Source organism: Pseudophryne corroboree, chromosome 1 (genome assembly GCF_028390025.1).
Source record: "Pseudophryne corroboree isolate aPseCor3 chromosome 1, aPseCor3.hap2, whole genome shotgun sequence".
Lineage (NCBI taxonomy): Eukaryota > Metazoa > Chordata > Amphibia > Anura > Myobatrachidae > Pseudophryne > Pseudophryne corroboree.
The window spans coordinates 968,892,934-968,916,053 of NC_086444.1; the positions used below are offsets into that span (position 1 = coordinate 968,892,934).

Genomic DNA, 23,120 nt, shown 5'->3' on the forward strand with positions numbered 1-23,120 from the left:
ATAAATCTGGTTGTGATGTTGAAGCTTGTTTCATAGTCTGCTCTAGGCTTTAATTTAAATCTAGGACCAAGTACAGCAGCACCCCTGGAAGTATATTGCAGTGCCTCTGGACTTATACAGCAGATAGGCAGCACCCCTGGACTTATACAGCAGATAGGCAACACCCCTGGACTTATACAGCAGATAGGGCAACACCCCTGGAGAATTACACAGCACAGTAGATAGGCAACACTGAGAGGGCAGACGGGCAGCACTCCATATCGGGCAGCACCCCTGAAATTATATGGCAGACAAAGAAAAGACGTGCAAGATGGAATTGTCCTTGGGGCCTCCCCCCACCCTTATGTTGTATAAACAGGACATGCACACTTTAACAAACCAATCATTTCAGCGACAGGGTCTGCTACATGACTGTTGCTGAAATTATTGGTTTGTTTGGGCCCCTGACAAAAAAAGAAGCAATTAATCTCTCCTAGCATAAACTGGCTCTACAGAGGCAAGATGTCATCCTCAACCTCCGATTCCTCACCCCCTTCAGTGTTTACATCCTCATCCTCCCAGAGAAATAGTTCCACACCGAAGAGGTGGATTTTGGGGTATTTTGCCTAGGCATGACAATGGGCTTTTTTTTATCCCATGGCCAACAACTGTCTCCACTGGTGCCTTATTCAAACAAACCACATCACTATCAGAATCCTCATCGTCAACTTCCTCCTCAGCGCCAGCTACACCAATATCCTCCTCATCCTGGTGTACCTCTACAGTGACATCCTCAATATCAGTAACTGGACTGGCGGTGCACCTCCCAGCACTTGCAGAGGGTGTACAAATGGTGGTAGGAATCTCCTCTTCCTATACAGTGTTGTGAAGGTCAGGCCTAGACATCGCAACCGTGAACACACTTGGACTCCCCTTGGGGATCTGTGATATCTCTGAATGCACAGCTGTTTTTTCCTGTTCCTTAACAAACTTTATTTTTTTAATTTCTTGAGAGAGGAGGGCTTCCATCTTCATGAGAAGCTGAACCACCAGTCATGAACATAGGCCAAGGCCTTATCCTTTCCTTGCCACTTTGTGTTGTGAATGGCATATTGCCAATTTTACGTTTCTCATCAGATAATTTCTTTTCTTTTTTTTGGTTATTAATTTTCGATTCTCGGATTTTATATGCCCTCTATGACATTGGGCATCGGCCTTAGCAGACGACGTTGATGGAATTGCTTTGTCAATGTCATGACTGGTGGCAGCAGCCAAGCCCAGCGCTTACCGCTCAGCGAAGGGATGTAGTGAAGGTAGGCGCAAGGCTGGAGAGGTGCTCTAACTGCTCTGCATCCCCGCTGTTTTGTCCCTGCTGCTGCCGGCTACCGCTGCGCATGTTGAACTGTCTGACAGGCAGCAGCCTGCTTGCTGCAGGTCACAGTGTCTTCCCAGTGGCCCTCACTCATCCCTCTTACCAGGCTGGCTGGGCTGCCGCGATCGGATGTCAGCTCTGATCCGCAGTGTCCAGGGAGCCACACAGCAGGGAGAGGAGCACAACAGCAGGAAGCGTGAACTAGAAAGAGTGCTGAGTGACTTCAACTGCCAGCCAGGCTACATCATGGTTGGATGCATGCTGTGGGTGAGGGGGATGTCAGAAGGTGGCTTCTGTACGTGTAGTAGATCTAGGGAGAGGAGTGGCAGATGATGGCTGCTGTTGGGGGGGGTGGATGCTGGATCAGTATGGGGGGTCTCTCTGGCCACAGATATACTGGTTCTCTGGCTACTGTTATTCACCAGAGGGAGGACAGACTGGGAAGCCGGCCACTGCCTGTTGTGCACTGGGGATGGGAGGGTGTCTTGTGTTTGTCAGCTGCGGGCCACTGCTAAGGGGAGGGAAGGTCGGCCACTGCTGTGTGCTTGGGGGGAGGATAGAGTGTAGGACGGCTGCTGTGTTTGGTGGAGGAGGTGCTCACTGCTAGTGTGGGGTATGCAGATATGTGCTCCCTATATTGTCCTCTTAATAAATATAAATTATGTGTGTGTGTGTATATGTATATATATATATATATATATATGTGTGTGTGTGTGTGTGTATATATATATATATATATATATATATATTTATTATAAAGTATGTCGAGGGAGGGGGTGGTGCAGGGTTCCAGGGTGAGGTTGTGGGTCGAGGGTGTAGGGTTGAGGTGGGCAAACAGAGATATCAGTGTATAAGGCCCAAAGATTTCTGTTGCTGGCCCTGGGAGCAGGAACACCATTCGTGCAACAGGGTTCCCACATATCCCATCCAGAGAGCAGCAGCAGGTTCCACCAGTGAGTCCGTACTTGGAGGAGCTGAATGCAGGTGAGCTGTGGTGCGGGGCTTTGTCTTCGCATGGTCCTGTGTGCACATGTGCCCAGTCCCACCCCTTTATTACACAGTAACCCTCCCACTCATCTTCCCTGTGAGCATTATGCGTATAAGCGGCACTAATAACTGGACATTATGTGTATAAGGGGCACTACTACCTCTGGGCATTATATGTTTAAAGGGCGCTACTACCTGTGGGCATTATGTGTATAAAGGGCACTACTACCTGTGGGCATCATGTGTACAAGCGGCACTACTAACTGTGGATATTATGTGTATGAAGAGCACTACTACCTTTGGGCATTATGTGTTTAATGGGCACTACTACCTGTGGGCATTATGTGTATAAAGGAAACTACTACCTGTGGGCATGTGTATAAAGGGCACTACTACATGTGGGCATTATGCGTATAAGTGGCACTACTACCTGTGGACATTGTGTATAAGCGGCACTACTACTTGTGGGCAGTATGTGTATAAGCGGCACTACTACCTGTGGGCATTATTTGTATAATCAGCACTACCTGTGGGCAAGTATAATTGGCACTGCTGTGTGGCATAACATGTACAAGGGGCACTATTATGTGGTGTAATGTCAGTAAGATTGTACCACTGTGTGGCGTAATTTGAAAAAGTTGGTACCACTTTGTGGCCACACCCCTTTTTTGCGAAACAAGCTTTCGGTGCACAATATCCCTTTGTAACGTATAGGAGGGAAGGCGCAAATTTATAGTTTGCAGGGGGGCTTCGAACACCCTCGCACCGGCCCTGGCCGCAGCTTCAGCACTAGTACTAGGAAGTGGTTTCTGATCTTTCACTATATTTTCCTCCAAATTTTTGTTCTCCATTACACAGGACAGTGCCCATTTATTTTTACAGCACACAGAACAGTGCCCCTTTATTTTTACTGCACCCCTTTATTTTTACAGCACATAGAGCAGTGCCCCTTTATTTTTACAGCTCTCCTTTATTTATTCCAGCGCACAGGACAGAGACCCTTTTATTTTTAAAGCACACAGGACAGGGTCACAGCACCCATTTATTTTTACAGCACACAGAACAGTGCCCCTTTATTTTTACAGCACACAGAACAGTGCCCCTTTATTTTTACAGCACACAGAACAGTGCCCCTTTATTTTTACAGCATACAGGAAAGGGCTACTTTATTTTTACAGCACACAGAACAGTGCCCCTTTATTTTTACAGCATACAGAACAGTGCACCTTTATTTTTACAGACAAAGAACAGGGCCACAGCACCTTTTTTTACAGCACACAGAACAGTGCCCCTTTATTTTTACAGCACACAGAACAGTGTCCCTTTATTTTTACAACACACAGGACAGGGCCACAGCACTGCTTTATTTTTACAGCACACAGAACAGTGCCCATTTATTTTTACAGCACACAGGACAGTGCCACACCATCCCTTTTTTTACAGCACACAGAACAGTGCCCCTTTATTTTTACGGTGCCCCTTTATTTTTACGGTGCCCCTTTATTTTTACAGCACACAGAACATGGCCACAGCACCACTTTATTTTTACAGCACACAGAACAGTGCCCCTTTATTTTTGCAGCACACAGAACTGTGCCCCTTTATTTTTACAGTGCCCCTTTATTTTTACAGCACACAGAACAGTGTCCCTTTATTTTTACAGCACACAGAACAGTGTCCCTTTATTTTTACAGCACACAGAACAGTGCCCCTTTATTTTTGCAGCACACAGAACAGTGCCCCTTTATTTTTACAGTGCCCCTTTATTTTTACAGCACACAGAACAGTGTCCCTATATTTTTACAGCACACAGAACAGTGCCCCTTTATTTTTACAGTGCCCCTTTATTTTTACAGTACACAGAACAGTGCCCCTTTATTTTTGCAGTGCCCCTTTATTTTTACAGCACACAGAACAGTGCCCCTTTATTTTTACAGCACACAGAACAGTGCCCCTTTATTTTGCAGCATACAGGACAGGGCCCCTATACAGCACAGGACTGCAGCACCCCTGTACAGCACCACAAACAGCACAGGACACCACCCCAGAACAGCACCCCTGTACAGGACAGCATCACCCCTAACAGCACAGGACACCGCACAACAGCACCCCAGAAGAGCAGCCCTGTACAGCACAGGACTGCAGCACCCCTAACAACACAGGACACCACCCCAGAACAGCACATGACAGCAGCACCCCTGTATGCCACCACCCACAGAGATACAGAGGTCTGTCTCCCTCACTCTCCAAGTCCAGAGTGAAAATAGCGGTGACACATGGCTCCTTATATAGAATCCAAAACCCGCAAGATCTGACAGCGGGATGATGACGTTTTGCATCGATTATTATTATTATTATCCTTTATTTATATGGCGCCACAAGGGTTCCGCAGCGCCCAATTACAGAGTACATAAATAATCAAACAGGAAAACAGCAACTTACAGTTGATGACAGTATAGGACAAGTACAGGGTAAATAAACATAGTTACATCAGCAGATGACACTGGAATAAGTATCAGGTGGCAGAAGACTGCTGGATGTGTTACAGTTGAAGATTATTAAAGTAAGACAAAGGATAAGCACATGAGGGAAGAGGGCCCTGCTCGTGAGAGCTTACAATCTAAAGGGATCTGAGTCTGGCGGGAAGTCCCGAGCTGGACTTGGATCCTGAAGTCTGGGGGGTCCGGATCTCTGAGATCCGAACCTGCTCATCCCTAGTTTACAGATTATTATTATTATTATTATTATTATTATCATTTATGTTATTATACAGATAACATAAATGTGCGTTAAAATGTTGCTACACATTCTTTAACAATTTTAACAATGTATGCCAATCATTTGGAGGGTGAGGAGAGTGCATCCCTACAGCATCCTACCTTCCTCTGCATAGACTGGTAGCAGTAGTGGTACCTGTAGGAAGCTGCTCCCCAGCTGCATGGAAATCACAGTGACGGGTGGCTAGGATGCAGTTTTGTGCCAGAGAGGGAAGCAGCAGCAGCACCAGCGTCATGACTCGGTTATTAGTCCGTATATAAGTACCTGTTGCCGGATTTTCCTGCTGCTGCTGTCTAGGTGCTGCTCTGTCACAATAATAGTCCTTCCCTGTATGCATAATTTCTGCCTGTGACTGTGCATAAGGAAGGGGCGGGAGCTGCAGAGCACTGACTGACAGGGCTGCCATCTGAAATTGACACCCCTGCCCACTGTTGAGTGGCAGTAGGAACCCCCACTCCCCCCATTGATGGCTGTCCTGTGCATGCCTTCCTGCTTATCCTGATGGTTGTATAGGGTGTAATGGGGTGTTCTAGACGTGGCATTTCTATAATGGGCACAAGGTGTGCGGTGCAGTGGGGACCACACCACACACCCTGCACCCATTTCTTGATACTTACCAATTCGGATTCCGTCATCAGCGGCAGCAGCACTGCGCAAGTCACTCATTTCTGGCACAGCACTAGGGTCTCCTAGTGCCGCTAGTGCTCAGAAATGACTGCGCTGCCAGCTAGAGAGGAGGGGGTCCAGATGGAGATTGCACACAGGCCCCCTACTCTCTTAATATGGCCCTTTGTTCTAGCATAGGTCTAGTATAGTAAGGGCATGTTACAGACTACAGACTGGGACACAAATGCATATATGCTTGAATAAGCTTATTATTTGCAGCTGATATAGGACAAGTGCAAATACAGGATGATGATCTCTGTCAGCCCAAGACCTTGTGACTGGCTGTCTGTGAATACATAACTGATGCTGTTAGTGCTCTCTTTGTTGCTCAGGCATATATTATACCTTTGTGTGTTTTTAGTAACTTTTTTTTCACGAGACTAGAGAGTTATTTCTGCTGTACTAGAGAAGGTTTTCGAAGTCTTATTGATGTCTAATAGTGAACAGTGGCGTAACTGTAGAGGGTGCCACTGCTATAGGGCCCGGACAAACCCACTGCACCGTTTTGTTTTTTCATTTTTATTTTTTTGGCTGTGTGCCCCTGGGTTCCGGGCCCGGCTGTTTACCTTCTGGTAGGAAAAAGGGAGGGGTCTCACCGGGACTGTGCAGAGCCCCCGTGTACCCAAAGCCGCCTATTGTAGAGAGACTTGCAAGATGTGGAGGTAGCTCTGCAGCGGCAGGGCTAATGGATGGATTGGGGTCTTCGGAGCAGTGCCACTCAGCAGTCCTCTGATGGTTGTGTCTATTTCCTAGTGGGCTAAGGGACATTTGACCCTCGTGACACGGAAGAGAAGGGGAGGAGCAAGTTCGGCAAAGGGTCCAGAAATGGACCCTCACAGGCTCGCTTCACTCGCCACACTTCGGGCACGGTGGCTCGCAATTACTAAAGGTAATAGTTGGTGGTGTGGATACTGAAAGTAGCATCCTGCCATCCTTGCTCTGCCCCCTGACGTCACAGGTACCTTAGCCCACTAGGATTTAGCATCTACCGTCCTCTGACGGTGACCTCCCTCAAACCTCTGAGTGGGGTTGGCAGCAGCAGATCGAAAGTTCCGGTGAGTCAGCCACACAGTTTCTACACCTCTGCAGCTGTGGGGATGCAGAAGTCCATGTTCCCACCTCCATCTCCCCCTCCCCGAGTCATATCCACATAGCACGTTATCGCATTTATTAACACTTTGCGTGGGTTCCGGGGGGCTTTACAACTCCATATGCATAAGCGGCAACAGGCACGGACCAGGGATGCCTGTCTCTGTCCCTGCTGTCTCTCTATGCCCCTGCTGCCACTATTTCTGTATACGTCACTGCTGTCTCTCTGTCCCTGATGTCCCTGCTGTCTCTCTCTCTGTCCCTGTCTATGCCCCTGCTTTCTCTCTCTGTCCCTGCTGTCACTATCTCTGTCTACGTATCTGCTGTCTCTCTGTCCCTGCTGTCCTTTCATATATGTCCCTGCTGTCTCTCTGTCCCTCTGTCTATGCCCCTGCTGTCTCTCTCTGTCCCTGCTGCTACTATCTCTGTCTACGTATATGCTGTCTCTCTGTCCCTGCTATCTCTCTATATATGTCTGCTGTCTCTGTCTGTCCCTGCTGTCCCTCTATGTCCCTGTGGTCTCTCTGTCCTTCCATGTCCCTACTGTCCCTCTGTCTATGTCCCCTCTCTTTATGACCCTTCTGTCTCTCTCTCTGTACCTGCTGTCCTTCTATCTACTGTGTATGTCTCTGCTGTTTCTGTCCCTGCAGCCACTATCTCTGTCTACGTTCCTGCTGTCTCTCTCTGTCCCTCTATCTAGGTCCCTGCTGTCTCTCTGTTCCTACTGTACCTCTATCTATGTCCTTGCTGTGTCTCCCTGCCCCTGCTACCACTCTATGCCCCTGCTGTCTCTCTCTGTCCCTGCTGTCATTCTCTCTATGTCCCTGCTGCCACTCTCTGTCTCTATGTCCCTGCTGCCACTCTCGCTGTCTCTATGTCCCTGCTGCCCATGTCTCTATGTCCCTGCTGTATTTCTCTGTATGTCCCTGCTGCCTCTCTCTCTAACAACATTTATCATGCCTCTTGTGTGACACTAGCTATACCAGTGATGGGCATTGAGGTGAGGCAGGGAAGGCACGGTCTCTCCTGTCATACTCCAGAGTTATAACTATAAAAATTATAAGAAAAATACTAAGAATATTTTATAAATATCTTCTTTGTATTATTTTGATCATTTTTATGGTCTAAACTGTGGAGTATACTGATGTATGACAGGTGGGGCAGTGCCTCCCCTACCTTGCTTTTCTGCACATCACTGATCAAAACTTATCAAATTTCCAGCAGTATATAATGCTGCACCTGCGTATAATGCCCACATGAACCCTCGAGTTCATATATATATTTGTGTAAATCTGGCCCTGATACTAGCCAGGGCCTCCCCAGCCGTTTACCTCACCGCACGTCACTGCGCCATAGCCTAGTAGAGACATGAGTTGTGGGGCCCACAAAGTTCTAGTTACGCCCCTGATAGTGAATGTGTATTTTGGGGGTTACTCAGGTTTATTAGCAAACCCAAAAAGCACCCTAATGGGCAAAACCATGTTGCACTGTAGGTGGGGCAGATATAACATGCAGAGAGATTTAGATTTGGGTGGGTTATATTGTTTCTGTGCAGGGCAAATACTGGCTGCTTTATAGTTACACTGCAATTTAGATTTCAGTTTGAACACACCCCACCCAAATCTAACTCTCTCTGCACATGTTACATCTGCCCCACCTGCAGTGCACATGGTTTTGCCCATTAGTGTGCTTTTTTGGTTTGCTAACAAACCTAAATAAGGCCCTACAGTATGTCACTTTAAAGACTTGCCAAACCATACTTGTGTACTTGGTAATATTGTACTGCTACAAATGGTAAAGATGCTCCCTCTTGTGTTGCTCATAGGCATCACTTGCACTATAACAAAGTGGCAAAATAGTAAAAATCCCTCAAAACCAGAGTGCAAATACATCTCCACTGATCGTTATCAATTACTGAAAAAAGTAGTTATGATAAATTTAGCTGGGAATTTCTTATACAGTATAAATATAGGATAGGCCAATTGCTACTTTATTTATACATTACAGGTATATGCCACAAGATTGGTTTGTGTATATGCATGTGTGTGCACTTACTATATTTCTGAAGACATTGGCCTGTTAACACACCAGTACTGATGGTACCTCTGTCAAAGTGCGGACCTGAAATATGGTTGGGTACCCATGAATTGGACTGTCTATTTAGAAGGCATGCATCAGAGTACTGCGTATAAATGAAAGTCAGTTTTTCCGGATCCAAATGCTGATGATAGTGAGTGTGTATGTGTGTGCCACCACAAGCTTTAACACACTCCAGGCTTCCTGGAGCGCTCCACAGATATTATCGACTGTGCAGACAGAGCGTGATGTGACCTTCTAGTGACAGAGAGCACCTCTGTAAGTCCCGATAAGAGATCTGTGGAAAAAAGTCATCTGCCAACCTGAACCCCATAAGCTTCAGGCCGGACATGTCCAAAGTAAGCCCACTGGGGTGTGCTGTATGTGGTGTAACCTCTGGAGACTGAGGCTACTGAACCCCAGTTACTGTTTAGGATTTAGGATAGCTTTTTTATGGTAATCTTGTCCCTCATGGGTGTCATGATCCGGGCTTGGTTCCTCTTGTGTTAGTAGCTTATCATGACGCACCTCTGCCAATAGTCTGCAGTCCAGTCTTCCTGCTTACTGGGGTTAGCCCAGTTTACCAGTTCTAACATATTCTGTATGTCTGTATTCTTTGTCTGGGAGGTTTGCTTAGCATACAAGCTGCAGTCTGTGTTGCTAGCTGCTGATTAGCCACCTGTGTGAGTTTTTCTGTTAAATAATCTGCAGATTTCTAAATCAGCAGTGAAGAGTGCTTATACCTTTCTCGCACAGTGATCCCAGCATGACATGCTGTTTCTGGTTCCAGCTCTCTAGTGTTCTGCTCATTCTCCTTTCCCTATATTCAGGCCTTCTTCCTCCACACAAGAGTTCCCTCCAAAACCCAGGCATGAGCACCGCCATGTTATTTACACTCATGTCATCAGTTCTCAGCCAGTCTGAGCCTGCCAGCTGTTCAGCTGATCGCAGCAACCAATCTCTAACCTCCTTGGGGTATAAAAGGGGTTGAAGTAGAGTCACAAGCTGCCAGTACAATGATGTCCACAGCCTAGCTGCATGTCTCTTGTGAAGCTACTGTGGAATCTCCTCCTTCTCAGTGACTCCAGTGCAGATCTCTATCCTGCTGCACCACCTGGCTCCAATTGGTTCCAGTTCGATACTCTCTGCCATCAGTCCCAGGTTGAAATTCTATGCCATCGGTTCCAGTCCGATACTCTCAAAGTCCTCTAGTGCTAGTACTGGGTGACTCAGGCATGGGGCTGCGACCTGCATTTTGGGAGCAGCAAATGCCAAACCAATGGCGTCTTTAGAGTCCGCGCCCCTGCTCTGGGTCTCTGCCAATTGCCCAGTACTAGTTAAAGTTTACCCATAGCTTATGAGCAGGAGTTATATTAAACCAGCTATCTTAAAGATTTAGGGCCTAATTCAGACCTGTTCACTGTTGTGCGACTTCGCAAGGCGGCCAATTATCGAATGACTTGTGCATGTGTACGGATCATAATGCACACACACGAGGCCAAACTGCGAAAGAAATACAAAAAAATTTGCTCACTAGGCAAATGCAGGTTGATTGACAGGAAGTGGACGTTTTGGGGGTGGTAACTGGCCATTTTCTGGGAGTGTCAGGAAAAATGCAGATGTTCCCACACGTTTTCAGGGAGGGTATGTGACATCAGCTCCGGTCCTGATCAGCCTGTTTCTTTTACACTGTAGTAGTAGGTCCTGAGCTATGCACGGACTGGAAAAAACATTCGATGGTGAGTTAGTGGCGAACGGATTTGCAGCTGACCAGCATTTGCAAAGATTTTTGCACGGCGTACGCAGACTTGCATGTTGCGGATTTTCACTTTGTCTTGGCGATGACTATCCAATCGCAAACCTCTGCAAATTCGCAGAGGAGCAATCAGGTCTGAATTAGGCCCTTGGGGTCTAATTCAACTTTGTTTGCAAAACAACATTTTCCTCTAATGGGCAAAACCATGTGCACTGCAGGTAGGGCAGATATAACATGTGTAAAGATTTAGATTTGCGTGGGATGTGCTCAAACTGAAATCTAAATTGCAGTGTAAAAATAAAGCAGCTGGGGTGTGTGGCTTGGACGCACACTGGAGCAGACGTGTCTGCATAGAGCTCCTCAGCTGGTCATCTATTAGAGGGGCTCTCTCCCTACCTCCCGGCTCCCTACAGTGCTGTACTATGGTCCGCTGCTCCCTACACCTGCCACCGTGCATCAGACGGCGCGGGCAGGCCCCCAGTAAACTATTCGCCGGTAAGGCCTACCTGCGCCTCCGGAGCAGCGGCCTCAATTAGGTGGCTGAAGCTGTGCCGGAAGCTCCGTCACTTGCGGCACCCGTGAAATGGCTCCCGCGGTGGCTACATAACACGGAGAGTCTCCCACTCTCTTACAGACCACCTACTGTTGGCGCTGAACCTCCCTGCTGGGGGACCACACAGGAATACCCTTCAGGACTGGCTGGCTGTAACTCTGCTGCAGCCCCAGTCTCACTGCTTCAGCTGAGATGGTCATTTTATGTGATATCCTGCCTGCATCAGCACACTGCTTTGTGCCCAACAGCCCACTTGTATTCTTTGTGCCCAATAGCACACTTGTATTCTTTTATACTGCTTTACATGTACCCTATATGGACAGGTGAATGGGGAACTTTACGTTTTATATGACTTTCCCTCCAGTTATACTCTAGTGTATCAGGCTGCCTATGCTCCATTGTACTCCTGTTGAACAACTGTGCTACATGTTTTACCATCACCTGCCCCCGGCCCGAGGATAAAGTCTATATTACATCACTGCTAGCACTGTATAATAACCCACTGGGGCCATCTACTCTGTTGTTAATACCTGATGGGTGTCTGCGGGTCAGGTCCTGCCTTGTACTGCAGCTCCTGAATGGAATAATCCTAATTCAGGTTCTGTATATTGCTATTGGTGATGATCAGAAATATACCTCCTCTATAGGACCTACACCATCTTCGTTGTCCTATGAGGAAATTGTGCGAACTATTAGGAAAAATGTTAAGCCCCTCCTACAAAATCAAGCGGACAAATTTATGGGAGCTTTTGCTGATCTCAACTCACGTTTGTCCTCGGTCTCACGCCAAGTCTCTGAAAATGAAAATAAAATTGGCTCTAATTTTCACGAAATCTCCAACTTAAAGCAACAAGTGGCCAACCTCTCATCTACTCAAGCAGCCTTAGTAACTAAAGATGATGACCTTGAAAACGGGTCCAGGTAGAATAACTTGCGCATCATCAGTCTCAAAGAATCTATTATGGGCCTGGATCTTACTAAATTCCTTGATTCCGATCTCCCGGAATTATTGGGTATAATCTCGGAATTGTCTGCTTTAGAGATTGGGAGAGCCCATCGCTTGGGGCCTTATCTGGACTCTCACAACTCTAGACCTAGGGCTGTTATATTCAAATGTTTGAACTTCCGTCATAAAGAACTTATCTGGTCTACTGTGAAGAAAAAGGGTCCTTTACACTGGGATGGTCAACGCCTTCATATCTTCCAAGACTATTCAGTGGAAGTTTCCAAAGCACGCAGGAATATGTCTCCTATCTGTACACAGCAGGTGAAGAGGAGCATTAAGTTCATGCTCCTCTATCAGGCGAGGCTACGCGTCTTCACTCGGCAGGGAGTCTTCACAAATGTGTCAGGCGCTCAATCGTTTCTACAGGATTCCTAACAAGACATGAACTCTTCTGAATCGGTCTGACCGACCCCACTGTCCATGTTCCGGATCTCTCTGATTGCACTCTCAGGTCGTTTTGCAATACTTTCATGATAACTATCTCCTCAGACTGTTGATATTTCCATTTTATTTGTTATATATGGTATTTTGTTATTTTACTTCTTGAGTATTACTTCGACTACAAGGCTTTGGGTTAGTTTGATTTTCGCTGATACTGGGGGTTGATTTATCAAGGTATTATAATAGCTGAGGTTTGTTCTCATTTATGCATTTCCTTCAGTCCAGTTGACTACAATTTTCTTTTTTTTCCTATATTTGGCGGTGACTGCCATACGGCATTTCTGCTTACTTGTAATTAAATATCACTCACATGTTTTCGTATTTTATATTTTATGTATTCTACTGCTATTGACTTTACTTTCAGAGTTTTATTATTTTTATTGCGGTGTTTATTCTGTATTTTTAATTGCCTGACACCACATGCCGCATCTGGATCTATAGTTCTCACATACCCTCCTTTCTTGATGTTACTAAGGTCAAGACAGCGAATGTCTGTAGCTTATTGTGCTCTGTAACTTATGGCCTCCCAACTTCGATTTTGTACTTGGAACAGTAGGGGTATACACTCCCCGATTAAAAGATGGCGAATCTTGACATACAGTATTTAAACAAAATAAAAGCTGATATCACTTTCTTCAGGAAACCCACTTATCTCCTCTTGAACATGATAAATTAAATATGTTGCACCAGCGAGTACTGGCCTCCTGCTCCTATTCCTCTAAAGCCAGGAGCATAGCTATATTAATTTGCAAAGGTATTTCATACACTGTTCATTCATTGGTTACTGATCCACACCGCCGCTATATTATTGCAGATCTCACCTTAGATGGGATGAGGTATACCTTATGTAATGTTTATAGTCCTAATCACTACAATAAAATGTTCCTTTTAAGATTGATTACCAAATTGTTCCCTTTTATCGACACTCAACTAGTGCTAGGGAGAGATTTTAACTTGGTAGCCTCTAACACTCTAGACAGAAAATCCCTTTCTCATAATACCCCTAAGCAACCTACAATTGGGCTGGATTATCTGGCAGCTCAACTGAATTTAATGGATGTTTGGGGGGTGCGGCATCCGGTTTAGATTATTCTTAATACTCCGCTACTCATGACGCATTTTCTAGATTACACTATTTTTATTAATCTAATTCATTATCTCCCATGGTTTTAGACACAAGTATTGAGCCCATTTCTATTTCAAATCATGCCCCGGTATGGTGTTTCCCAGCCAAATTAGCCTCGTCTATCAAATTTAAATCTATGCTGGAGGCTGCCTGGGTTGAATTTGAACATAATAATCTATCTCATAAGGATAATCCATGCCTTTTCTGGAAAACTGCTAAGGCTGTAATTAGAGGTAACATTATCTCTTTTATGAAGAAATTTAGATTGGAGCAGGATGCACTGTATAGACGGCTCAAACCTCATTGACTAATGCTTTTCAAGCTCTAAAAACCACTCCCTCTTCTGCTGATAAGGCTGCTTATCGAGAAAGTAAAATCACTTTTGATCAAGTTCTTACACAATTAGACGGGTGTAATCTCAGGTTAGGCCAAGCTGACTTTCTCCGTTATGGTAACAAATCCAGTCAACTCCTTTCTAATATGTTATGGGGGGCCAGGAGTCACTCAAATACAGCGGCTCTTAAAGATCACAGGTCTGTTGTTCGTTTTAAGGGTGATGAAATAGCAGACATTTTTTATCGTTATTACAAAGATTTGTATTCCCAGGAATTGATCTCAGTTGAACAGAAACATTATTTTTAGGAGGGATCTCCTTGCCTCAGATTTTCTCACTGCACGCTGCTAGTTTGGTTGGGAAATTCACTGTGACTGAAGTTAGCCAGATTATCAAATCTCTTAAACCGCTGAAAGCCCCAGGTCCCGATGGTTATAGAGGCAAGTGTTATAAACTTAACCGACCTCATATTGAGGAATCTCTTACAAGCCTCTTTAACTCCATTATAGATGGCCATACATCCCCACTGCACTATAACTCAGCCATAGTCAAGGTTTTACTAAAGCCCGGTAGGGACCCTTTATCGCCATCATCCTATAGGCCTATTTCCTTACTTAATACTGACTATGAGATATTTACTTAATTACTTGCAGAGAGAGTTAAAGTTATTCTCCCATCTATTGTCCACACCGACCAAACAGGATTTATCTGGGGCTGGAGTTCGGTTACTAACATCAGAAAATATATTTTGGTTATTCAATCCACTGCTGACTCTCATTCAGATGATCCCAGGTTCCTTTTATCTTTAGATGCTGAGAAAGCCTTTGATTTGGTGACCTGGGATCATCAATTCGAGATACTACACCGCTTTGGCCTTCCTTCCCATTTTATTAATCTTTTATCCTCTTTGTATACCGCTCCCTCTACTCAAATCCTGACTAATAGATATTTGTACCCATCCTTTAATATTCAAAGGGGAACGAGACAGGGATGTCCTCTTTCCCCACTCCTATTTGCGGCTGCACTTGAACCTCTGGCAATAGCCCTAAGACAAGATTCTTTATTCTTTGACACGGTGATACAGATCGCAACTGAAAGATATCACTTTTCGCAGATGATATGCTATTATAAATATATTGGACCCCCTTCGTTCTATTCCTAGAATTCTAAAAGTTATTCAATCTTTTGGCTCTTTTGCAGGGTATCGTATTAATCTAGAAAAATCTGAATTGCTCACTATTAATTCCTCTTCTTTTCTCTCGTCTCATCCTGTTATAGATGGAGCCTCCCTCATCGCTGCTGTTTCTCTGCCTAAATAGAGGATTAGTCACGCCTAAGCAATAGTTCAGTTTATTCAGTTGTTGCACAGAAAGGCACGCTGTGGTATGACTACATACACAGCATGCACTACACATCTTCACCACTAGGTGGCTAATGCTCCACTAATCCAGTACTGTAGAACGAATAGCGGCGGATTGATATACAAGCTCTGGCAAATGGTCAGTGACAACTGTAATGTTACTGTAAACTGTACACACAGACCAATGGTCAGACGGAGAAAGTCAATTTAAAAAAAGAAACCAATAAATCAATCAATAAAATAAGTATATACAGATGCAAGCGAATGTGTTAACGCAATGGTCCATTGACGGGCTATGTGAGCGTCCAAGTCCCATAGATTAATCAATAAATACAAATAGTATTTACAGATGCAAATGACCGTGTTAAAGCAATGGTCCATTGACGTTAGGCATACAGTACTGTATGTGAGCATCTAAGTCTCGTAGCTAATACAGCAAAACCCATGGGAAGGGATCACTGCTTACATTTACACATGAGCTTGTGTCTCTATCACCAGGCGTCGTGGACAAGCGGTGAAGTGTTCCGCACCCCATGCTCAGAGTCCCGGGTTCAATTCCCAAAGTGCAAATGCTTTTGTTTTGTTTGTTTTTTCTTGACACTTTATTAATTATTTTTTTATAAGATTCATATATTTAAGAACCTTACATTCAATAGAATTATGCACACAGGAAAAGACCTGTTTCCATAACTAACTGTTGGGGCATCTGATACGCAAATCCATAGCACAGTACTGTACTGTTTAATGTACATTCACTCTGGCCCTCTCTAGTCCTTTTCACCAACCAAAACAACTGTAGTATCAGCCCTTCATTTACATACTGTGATGGCCTCTTTGTCTGAAGAAGATCAGTCTCTGAGGGAAGGGTGAGGGGGAGGTGGTGAGTTCAGAGACGCTGTTGAAAATATTAATTCTCTGTCGGGACTCAAAAGAAAAAAAGAAACCAATAAATCAATAAATAAAAAGAGTGTATACAGACACAAATGAATATGTTAAAGCAATGGTCCATTGACGTTCGGTTTATATGAGCTATTAAATTAAATAAAAATGGGCTTAAAGCTTAATATCTCAAGTTTTGGGGGGTCAAATTGGCTCAGAACCAGGTTGGTATGGAAGGGAAGATGATTAGCTACCAGAGGATACTGACCCCAAGAAAGCCAAGTTTATCCTCTTTCGTATGGTACCAGTCTCGAGTCTCTGGGACACTTATAACCAGAGATATTGGGGCGCAAAGTGGACCCATTTTTCCCAAAGACTATAACGGGCCCGTTAATTCAGACCCACCATGGGTTCTGACACTTGCCATTAGCCTTGTGGGGGCCACAGAAACTTGGGGTTGGTACTTTCTAGCAGCTAATCATCTCCACTTTCATACCAACCCGGTGCTGAGCCGATTTGACCCCCTGAACCAGAGATATTAAGCTTTAAGCCCATTTTACATTAATTTCATTTAATTGCTCACATAAACCTAACGTCAATGGACCATTGCTTTAACACGTTCGTTTGCATCTGTATACACTATTTTTATTTATTGATTTATTGGTTTCTTTTTTTCTTTTGAGTCCCGACAGAGAATGAATATTTTCAACAGCATCTCTGAACTCACCACCTCCCCCTCACCCTTCCCTGAGAGACTGATCTTTTCAGACAAAGAGGCCATCACAGTATGTAAATGAAGGGCTGATACTACAGTTGTTTTCGTTGGTGAAAAGGACTAGAGAGGGCAAGAGTGAATGTACATTAAACAGTACAGTACTGTGCTATTGGTTTGTCTACGGGACCTCATTGCTGCAGTGTATTTTAAAAAGCGTAATGATTCGTGCATACAGCATTGCCCATACAGTGTACAGTAAAGTAGTTCTTGCGCTATAGTGTACTGTATTTCAATGGAGACCACACACATGCGCAATGGTGATTTTAACAAGTGACATCTGGTGGATGATTGCAGGTATTACAATCACTGGTGATGCAAAACGCCATGATAAACTCTGTGAGCCTCCCTACAACTAGCCACGCCGCCTTGCACCCAGGCACGATGTAACTCCGTGATCGGGACTAACGCCATAGACAGCATAGATGAGTGAGGCTCCATCTGCATATCTTCTTTATTTAAGGTCACACCCGTCAAAATCAAATATCTGGGCATATATGTTACCTCTACACTTACTCAACTATATGGCACCAACTTCACACCAATCATTACTAAATTGAAAACGCAACTTCTCTGTTTGAAAGATCTTAAACTATCTCTACTTGGTCGAGTTGTAGTAATTAAAAATATAATATTCCCCAAGCTAGCGTATCTCCTGCAAGTGTTACCAATGACACTATCCAAGGCAGATGTGCTCCATTGCACCCAAATTTTCTCACAATTTATCTGGCACTATGGTAAACCTAGAATGAATCGAGCTCGTAGTTTCCTTCCAAAAATTAAAGGTGGCCTAGGCATCCCTCACTTATCAGCCTTTACAAAATCAGCCCTGTTCAGATATGCGGCAGACTGGTTATTTCATACTGACCATTACACTGACCCCGCGCCAGAAGAAGCCCTCTTCCACCCATTCTCCCCAGTGGCCTTATTGCATGCCTCTAACTCACATTTTCCACCCACATTCGTTCTAACATTCTTTTTTGGGGCACTTACAAAGAATGGATTAATATTCATTCCCATTTTAGCCGTAATCCTCACTCTTCCCCTTATATATCATTATGGGGTAGTCCAACCTTTGCTCCATTACTAGACAACTCCAATTACAAAATTTGGTATTAGAAAGGTATTTTATCTATCAAAAATGTTTTTGAGCCTGGTGGCCATCTTTTATCTTTCCAGGATTGTCTGATAAGTATGACCTTCCCTGATCACATTTCTATATGTTTCTACAGGTACGTCATCACGTCCAGTTTTTAGATGGCCCTCTCTCACCTAGGCAGCCTCTGGATGCTTTAAATGGCATCTTTTTTCCATGTGTCAGTCATTGAAATTTAGGATATTTATACCCTCATTTAATTGAGTCAACCCCTCATACCTGGTCCTCTGTATCATGAGCTTGGAGTTTAGAACTCCCAGACTTACCTGATTTCCAATCAAACTCCTTAGTCAAGATTTTTCCATGCCTCAAATCGGCTAGTTTACTAGAAGTCCATTTGAGAATATTGACTCGTACTTACATGTCCCCTGCTCAAAGGAAACATTTTGTGCCTACTGATGAGGGTAATTGCATTAAGTGTGGTCAGAGGGATGCATCCCTTACTCATAATCTCTGGCAGTGCGGCAAGATCAGTAAATTTTGGTAAAGAGATTCTGAATTATATGAAGTATACACTCCACCTTGACGTATATCTAAAACTGCTGCACCTTTCCTTTTTGCAGATTTTACAACATGGGGATTGAATATGTCTATCACTCCTTGGAAATCGGCACTAACTGTTAGGGTTACAGTTGCCAAACATCTCATATTCAAACATTGGATCTCACGTTCAATGGAAAGCGGTGGTTTTGGATATAATTTACCATGAACGGCGCATGGCCATATATGATATAGATCAGGGGTGGGGAACCTCCGGCCCTCCAGCTGTTGTTGAACTACACATACCAGCATGCCTTGCTACAGTTTTGCTATTTGGTCATGCTAAAACTGTTGCAGGGCATGCTGGGATGTGTAGTTCAACAACAGCTGGAGGGCCGAAGGTTCCCCATGCCTGATATAGATAAAGGGATCTTGTTTTTCTCGAAGAAATGGGAGGCTTATATTAGCTGCCTACCTGTTCGCACGCAAACTAATATATGGAGGGTGTTTGAACATAGTCAACATACAGAGTGGTTTTTACTCTTACTTACTGCATTCACCCTCGTCAGAAGGCACAAAATGTTTTCTTTGAGCAGGGGACATGTAAGTACAAGTCAGTATTCTCAAATGGACTTCCTGTAAACGAGCCAATTTGAGACAGGATAAAATCTTGGCTAAAGAATTTATAAATGATTGGAAATCAGGTAATTCTGGAAGTTCTGAACTGCAAGCTTGTGATACAGAGAGCCAGGTTTGAGGGGTTGACTCAATTAAATGAGGATATAAATACCGGATCCTAAATTTGAATGACTGACACACAGAGAAGATTCTAGTCAAAGTATCCGGAGGTTGCTTAGGTAAAAGAGGGCCATCTAAAGACTGGACATAATGGTGTACCTGTAGAAACATATAGAAACGTGATCAGGGAAGGTCATACTTATCAGTCAAATCCTGGAAAGATAAAAGATGGCCACCAGGATCAGAAAAAATTTGATAGATAAAATACCTTTCTGATACCAAATATCGTAATTGAAATTGTCCAGTGACGGAGCAAAGGTTGGATTACCCCATAATGGTATATAAGGGGAAGAGTAAGGATTACGGCTGAAATGGGAATGTACATTAATCCATGATTTGTAAGTGTCCCAAAAAAGAATGTTAGAGCGAATGTGGGGTGGAAGATGGGAGTTAGGGGTATGCAAGAGGGCCGCTGGGGAGAAGAGGGCTTCCTCTGTTGCGGGGTTAGCATAATAGTCAGTATGAAACAACAAAGCTGCCGCATATCTAAACAGGGCTGATTTTGCAAAAGCTGCAATGTGAGGGACACCTAGGCCACCTTTAATTTTTGGAAGAAAAGTGCGAGCTCGATTCATTCTAGGATTTCCGTAGTGCCAGATAAATTGCGAGAAAATTTAGATACAATAAAGCATATATGCCTTAGATAGTGTCCTTGGTAACATTATCAAGAGGTACGCTAGCTTGGGGAATACTATATTTTTAATTACTACAACTCGACCAAGTAGAGATAATTTAAGATCCTTCCAACAGAAGAGTTGCGTTTTCAATCTAGTAATGATTGGTGTGAAGTTGGAGCTATAAAATTGAGTAAGTTTAGAGGTAATATGTACGCCCAAAAATTTGATTTTGACGGGTGTGACCTTAAATAAAGAAGATATAGCAGGATGAGATGAGAGAAAGGGAAAGGAAGTAATAGGGAGCAATTCAGATTTTTCTAAATTAATACAATACCCTGCGAAAGAGCCAAAATATTGAATAACTTTTAGAATTTCAGGGATAGAACTAAGGGGGTCTGATATAAACAATAGCATATCATCCGCGAAAAGTGATATCTTGCATTTGCGATCTCTGATATGTATCCCCCATTTTATTTCTTTTTACACTTTTTAATCTGTTATATAGAGAGCAAATAGAACATACTGAGGTAAATGTTGTTGGAAATATGTGTGTACAATGGTGGCTTAACTGAGTAATGTACACACCAGCAGAATTTGTAGTTATCCCAATCACAAGTCCAGTAGCTTAACCAGGGCTAGCAACATAAATAAAAGGTCTGGTACACCCATTTTTTAGGGGCCCCCACCCTCGGTTCTCTGGCTGGTACAGGCCATTTGGATTAGGAGTCTGCCTTACCTGTATGTGGTCTCTCTGCAATAGAGAACCTCTGAAGAAATTGTTCCTCCCTGGGCAGTGTCAGAACTTTTGTTTTTTAGTGAATTCAAGCTAGACTGGTGCTGTTTCAGTAAAGGGCGCTCTGTGCAGGAAGTTAAGTGAGCGGAGGTAACTCTTGAACATGAGGTATTCAATGCTTGGATTAGTTAAATTAACTCAGGGAGAGTCTCTGTACAATATAGGTATGATAGGATTGAGACTGGAACTGGATTTCTCAACCCGGACTTGAACCGGTTGACACTGGAACAGGAGTCAGTGTGGGAACTGACTTGTACTGGATTACTAGAACCAGACTGGAACCGGTGGGCTGGAGTCAGTCTGGAAACTGACCAGGAAGCAAGTTGTCGGCAGAATACACAATTAGCACACTGGATGGAGAAAGCTGGATGCTGAAAATACTGTCGGAATGCTTGTAGAGATCTTTGGAGTATAACTGGAGAGAGAGCAGAACTATTGGAACTGATATAGAACACAAGAGTCTAGACACAGCTAAGATAGCAACATTGTTCTGGTCCGCTTGCTGGAGCTCCCAGCAGTCCTTTTATCCCCCTTGCCACTTAGTAATTGGTGAATGGAGTCAGCTGACCCAACTGATGCTTATGGTTGGTAGAGCAGTGGTCAGCTGACCAGTGGCAATATGGCGATGCCCAGTACCCGGAGAAGGTGGGAAAGATAGCAGGGTATCTGAGTAGCTTCTTGGGGTGCTTGAGTAACCACAGTGGAGAGCAGAATGATTGCTGAAATGCTGCCCATGGGAGACTTGGAGCTGGACTAGGTTGCACACTGGTAAGAAGCAGGATGCAGATTTCTGGTACCTGTCATGCAGATGGTATTCTCTATTCACGTAGGAAATCATGGTTTGGAAGACATCTGTTTGCTAAGGAATATAACCAATGTAATAATCATACAGCCGAGGTTCTGCCCGATAATACACAATATCCCTGCAGCAATCCCCCACAATGACCCTGCAGCCAACCCTCTGTCTCCCTGTAGCCAGCTCTCAGTATCCCTGCAGCCCCTAATGAGTCCTGGCAGCCAGCTCCTAGTGTCACTCCATCCCCAGAGTATCCCAGCAGCCAACTCCCAGTGTTCCTCCATCCCATACAGTGTCCCAGCAGCCATCTTTCAGTGTCCCTCCATCCCCTATAGTGTCCCAGCAGCCAGCTCCCAGTGTCCCTTTATCCCATACAGTGTCCTGGCAGTCAGCTCCCAGTGTCCTTCCATGCCATGCAGTGTCCCTTCATGCCCCCACACTTACCTTGTCTTCGGGCTGCCCGCCACAGCTTCCAGTGTCCCTCCATCCCATACAGTGCCCCAGCAGAGATTTTTCAGTGTACCTCCATCCTCTACAGTATCTTGGCAGCCAGCTCCCAGTGTCCCTCTATCTCCTACTGAGTCTCGGCAGCCAGCTCCCTGTGTCCTTCCATCCCCTGCACTGTCCCTTCATGCCCCCACACTTACATTCTTGTCTTCCAGCTGCCTGCCACAGCTTCTCTGCAGTCCTTCAACTGTGGGGTGCGGTGGTTTGTGGCGCTGTGTGACGTCATGATGTCACGTGCTGCAATAAAGAAGAAAAACGTTAGTGCATTGGTCACTGCTGCCACTAGTGCAATACAGCTACCATACAGCAGCTCCCCGGACAGATCCTGTAGTTGCCTGCACCACTAATCATACTGCAGCGCATACAGCAGTCACAGCTAATGTTGTGGGCTATGCCGAGGCCCATTAAAATCTTGTGGCCTGGTTCAACAATACCTTTAGTCCTCCCCTGTCACTGGGCCTGGGCTTAAACAGGAGGTGTGATTTATTAATAAGTGATGGTAAAGTCGCACTCAGTGTTACATAGGTTGATATCATGAAGCGGAGTAGGGTTCAGGTAGTTCACCAGCTAGTGACTATCTCCTGTTTGTGGGCATCGGTGCAGGGTGCTGGAACAGAGGTATTGTGGGGTAATAGTCATAGTTCTCTTGGAGCTAAGTGGGAGACATCCATCTCCCACTATGTCACTCATACACAGTAACAAGATGGTCCAAGCATGTGCAATAAAAACACTAGTGGGCATCCTGGTAAGGGAATGAAGCATCATTCCCCGTGGAGCCATGTGGGAGACTTCACGGTAG

The 23,120-nt window shown here is 44.7% G+C and overlaps 1 protein-coding gene across 1 annotated transcript in view; it reads left to right on the forward strand.

The window, feature by feature from the left end:
* ASIC5 (acid sensing ion channel subunit family member 5) overlaps positions 1 to 23,120 on the forward strand; it is a 148,589-nt gene that overhangs the window by 13,986 nt on the left and 111,483 nt on the right. Inside the window, exon 3 of the mRNA XM_063956542.1 lies at positions 11,855 to 12,177. Coding sequence (XP_063812612.1) covers positions 11,855 to 12,177 — 323 coding nt within the window. The remainder of the gene's footprint in view (positions 1 to 11,854; positions 12,178 to 23,120) is intronic.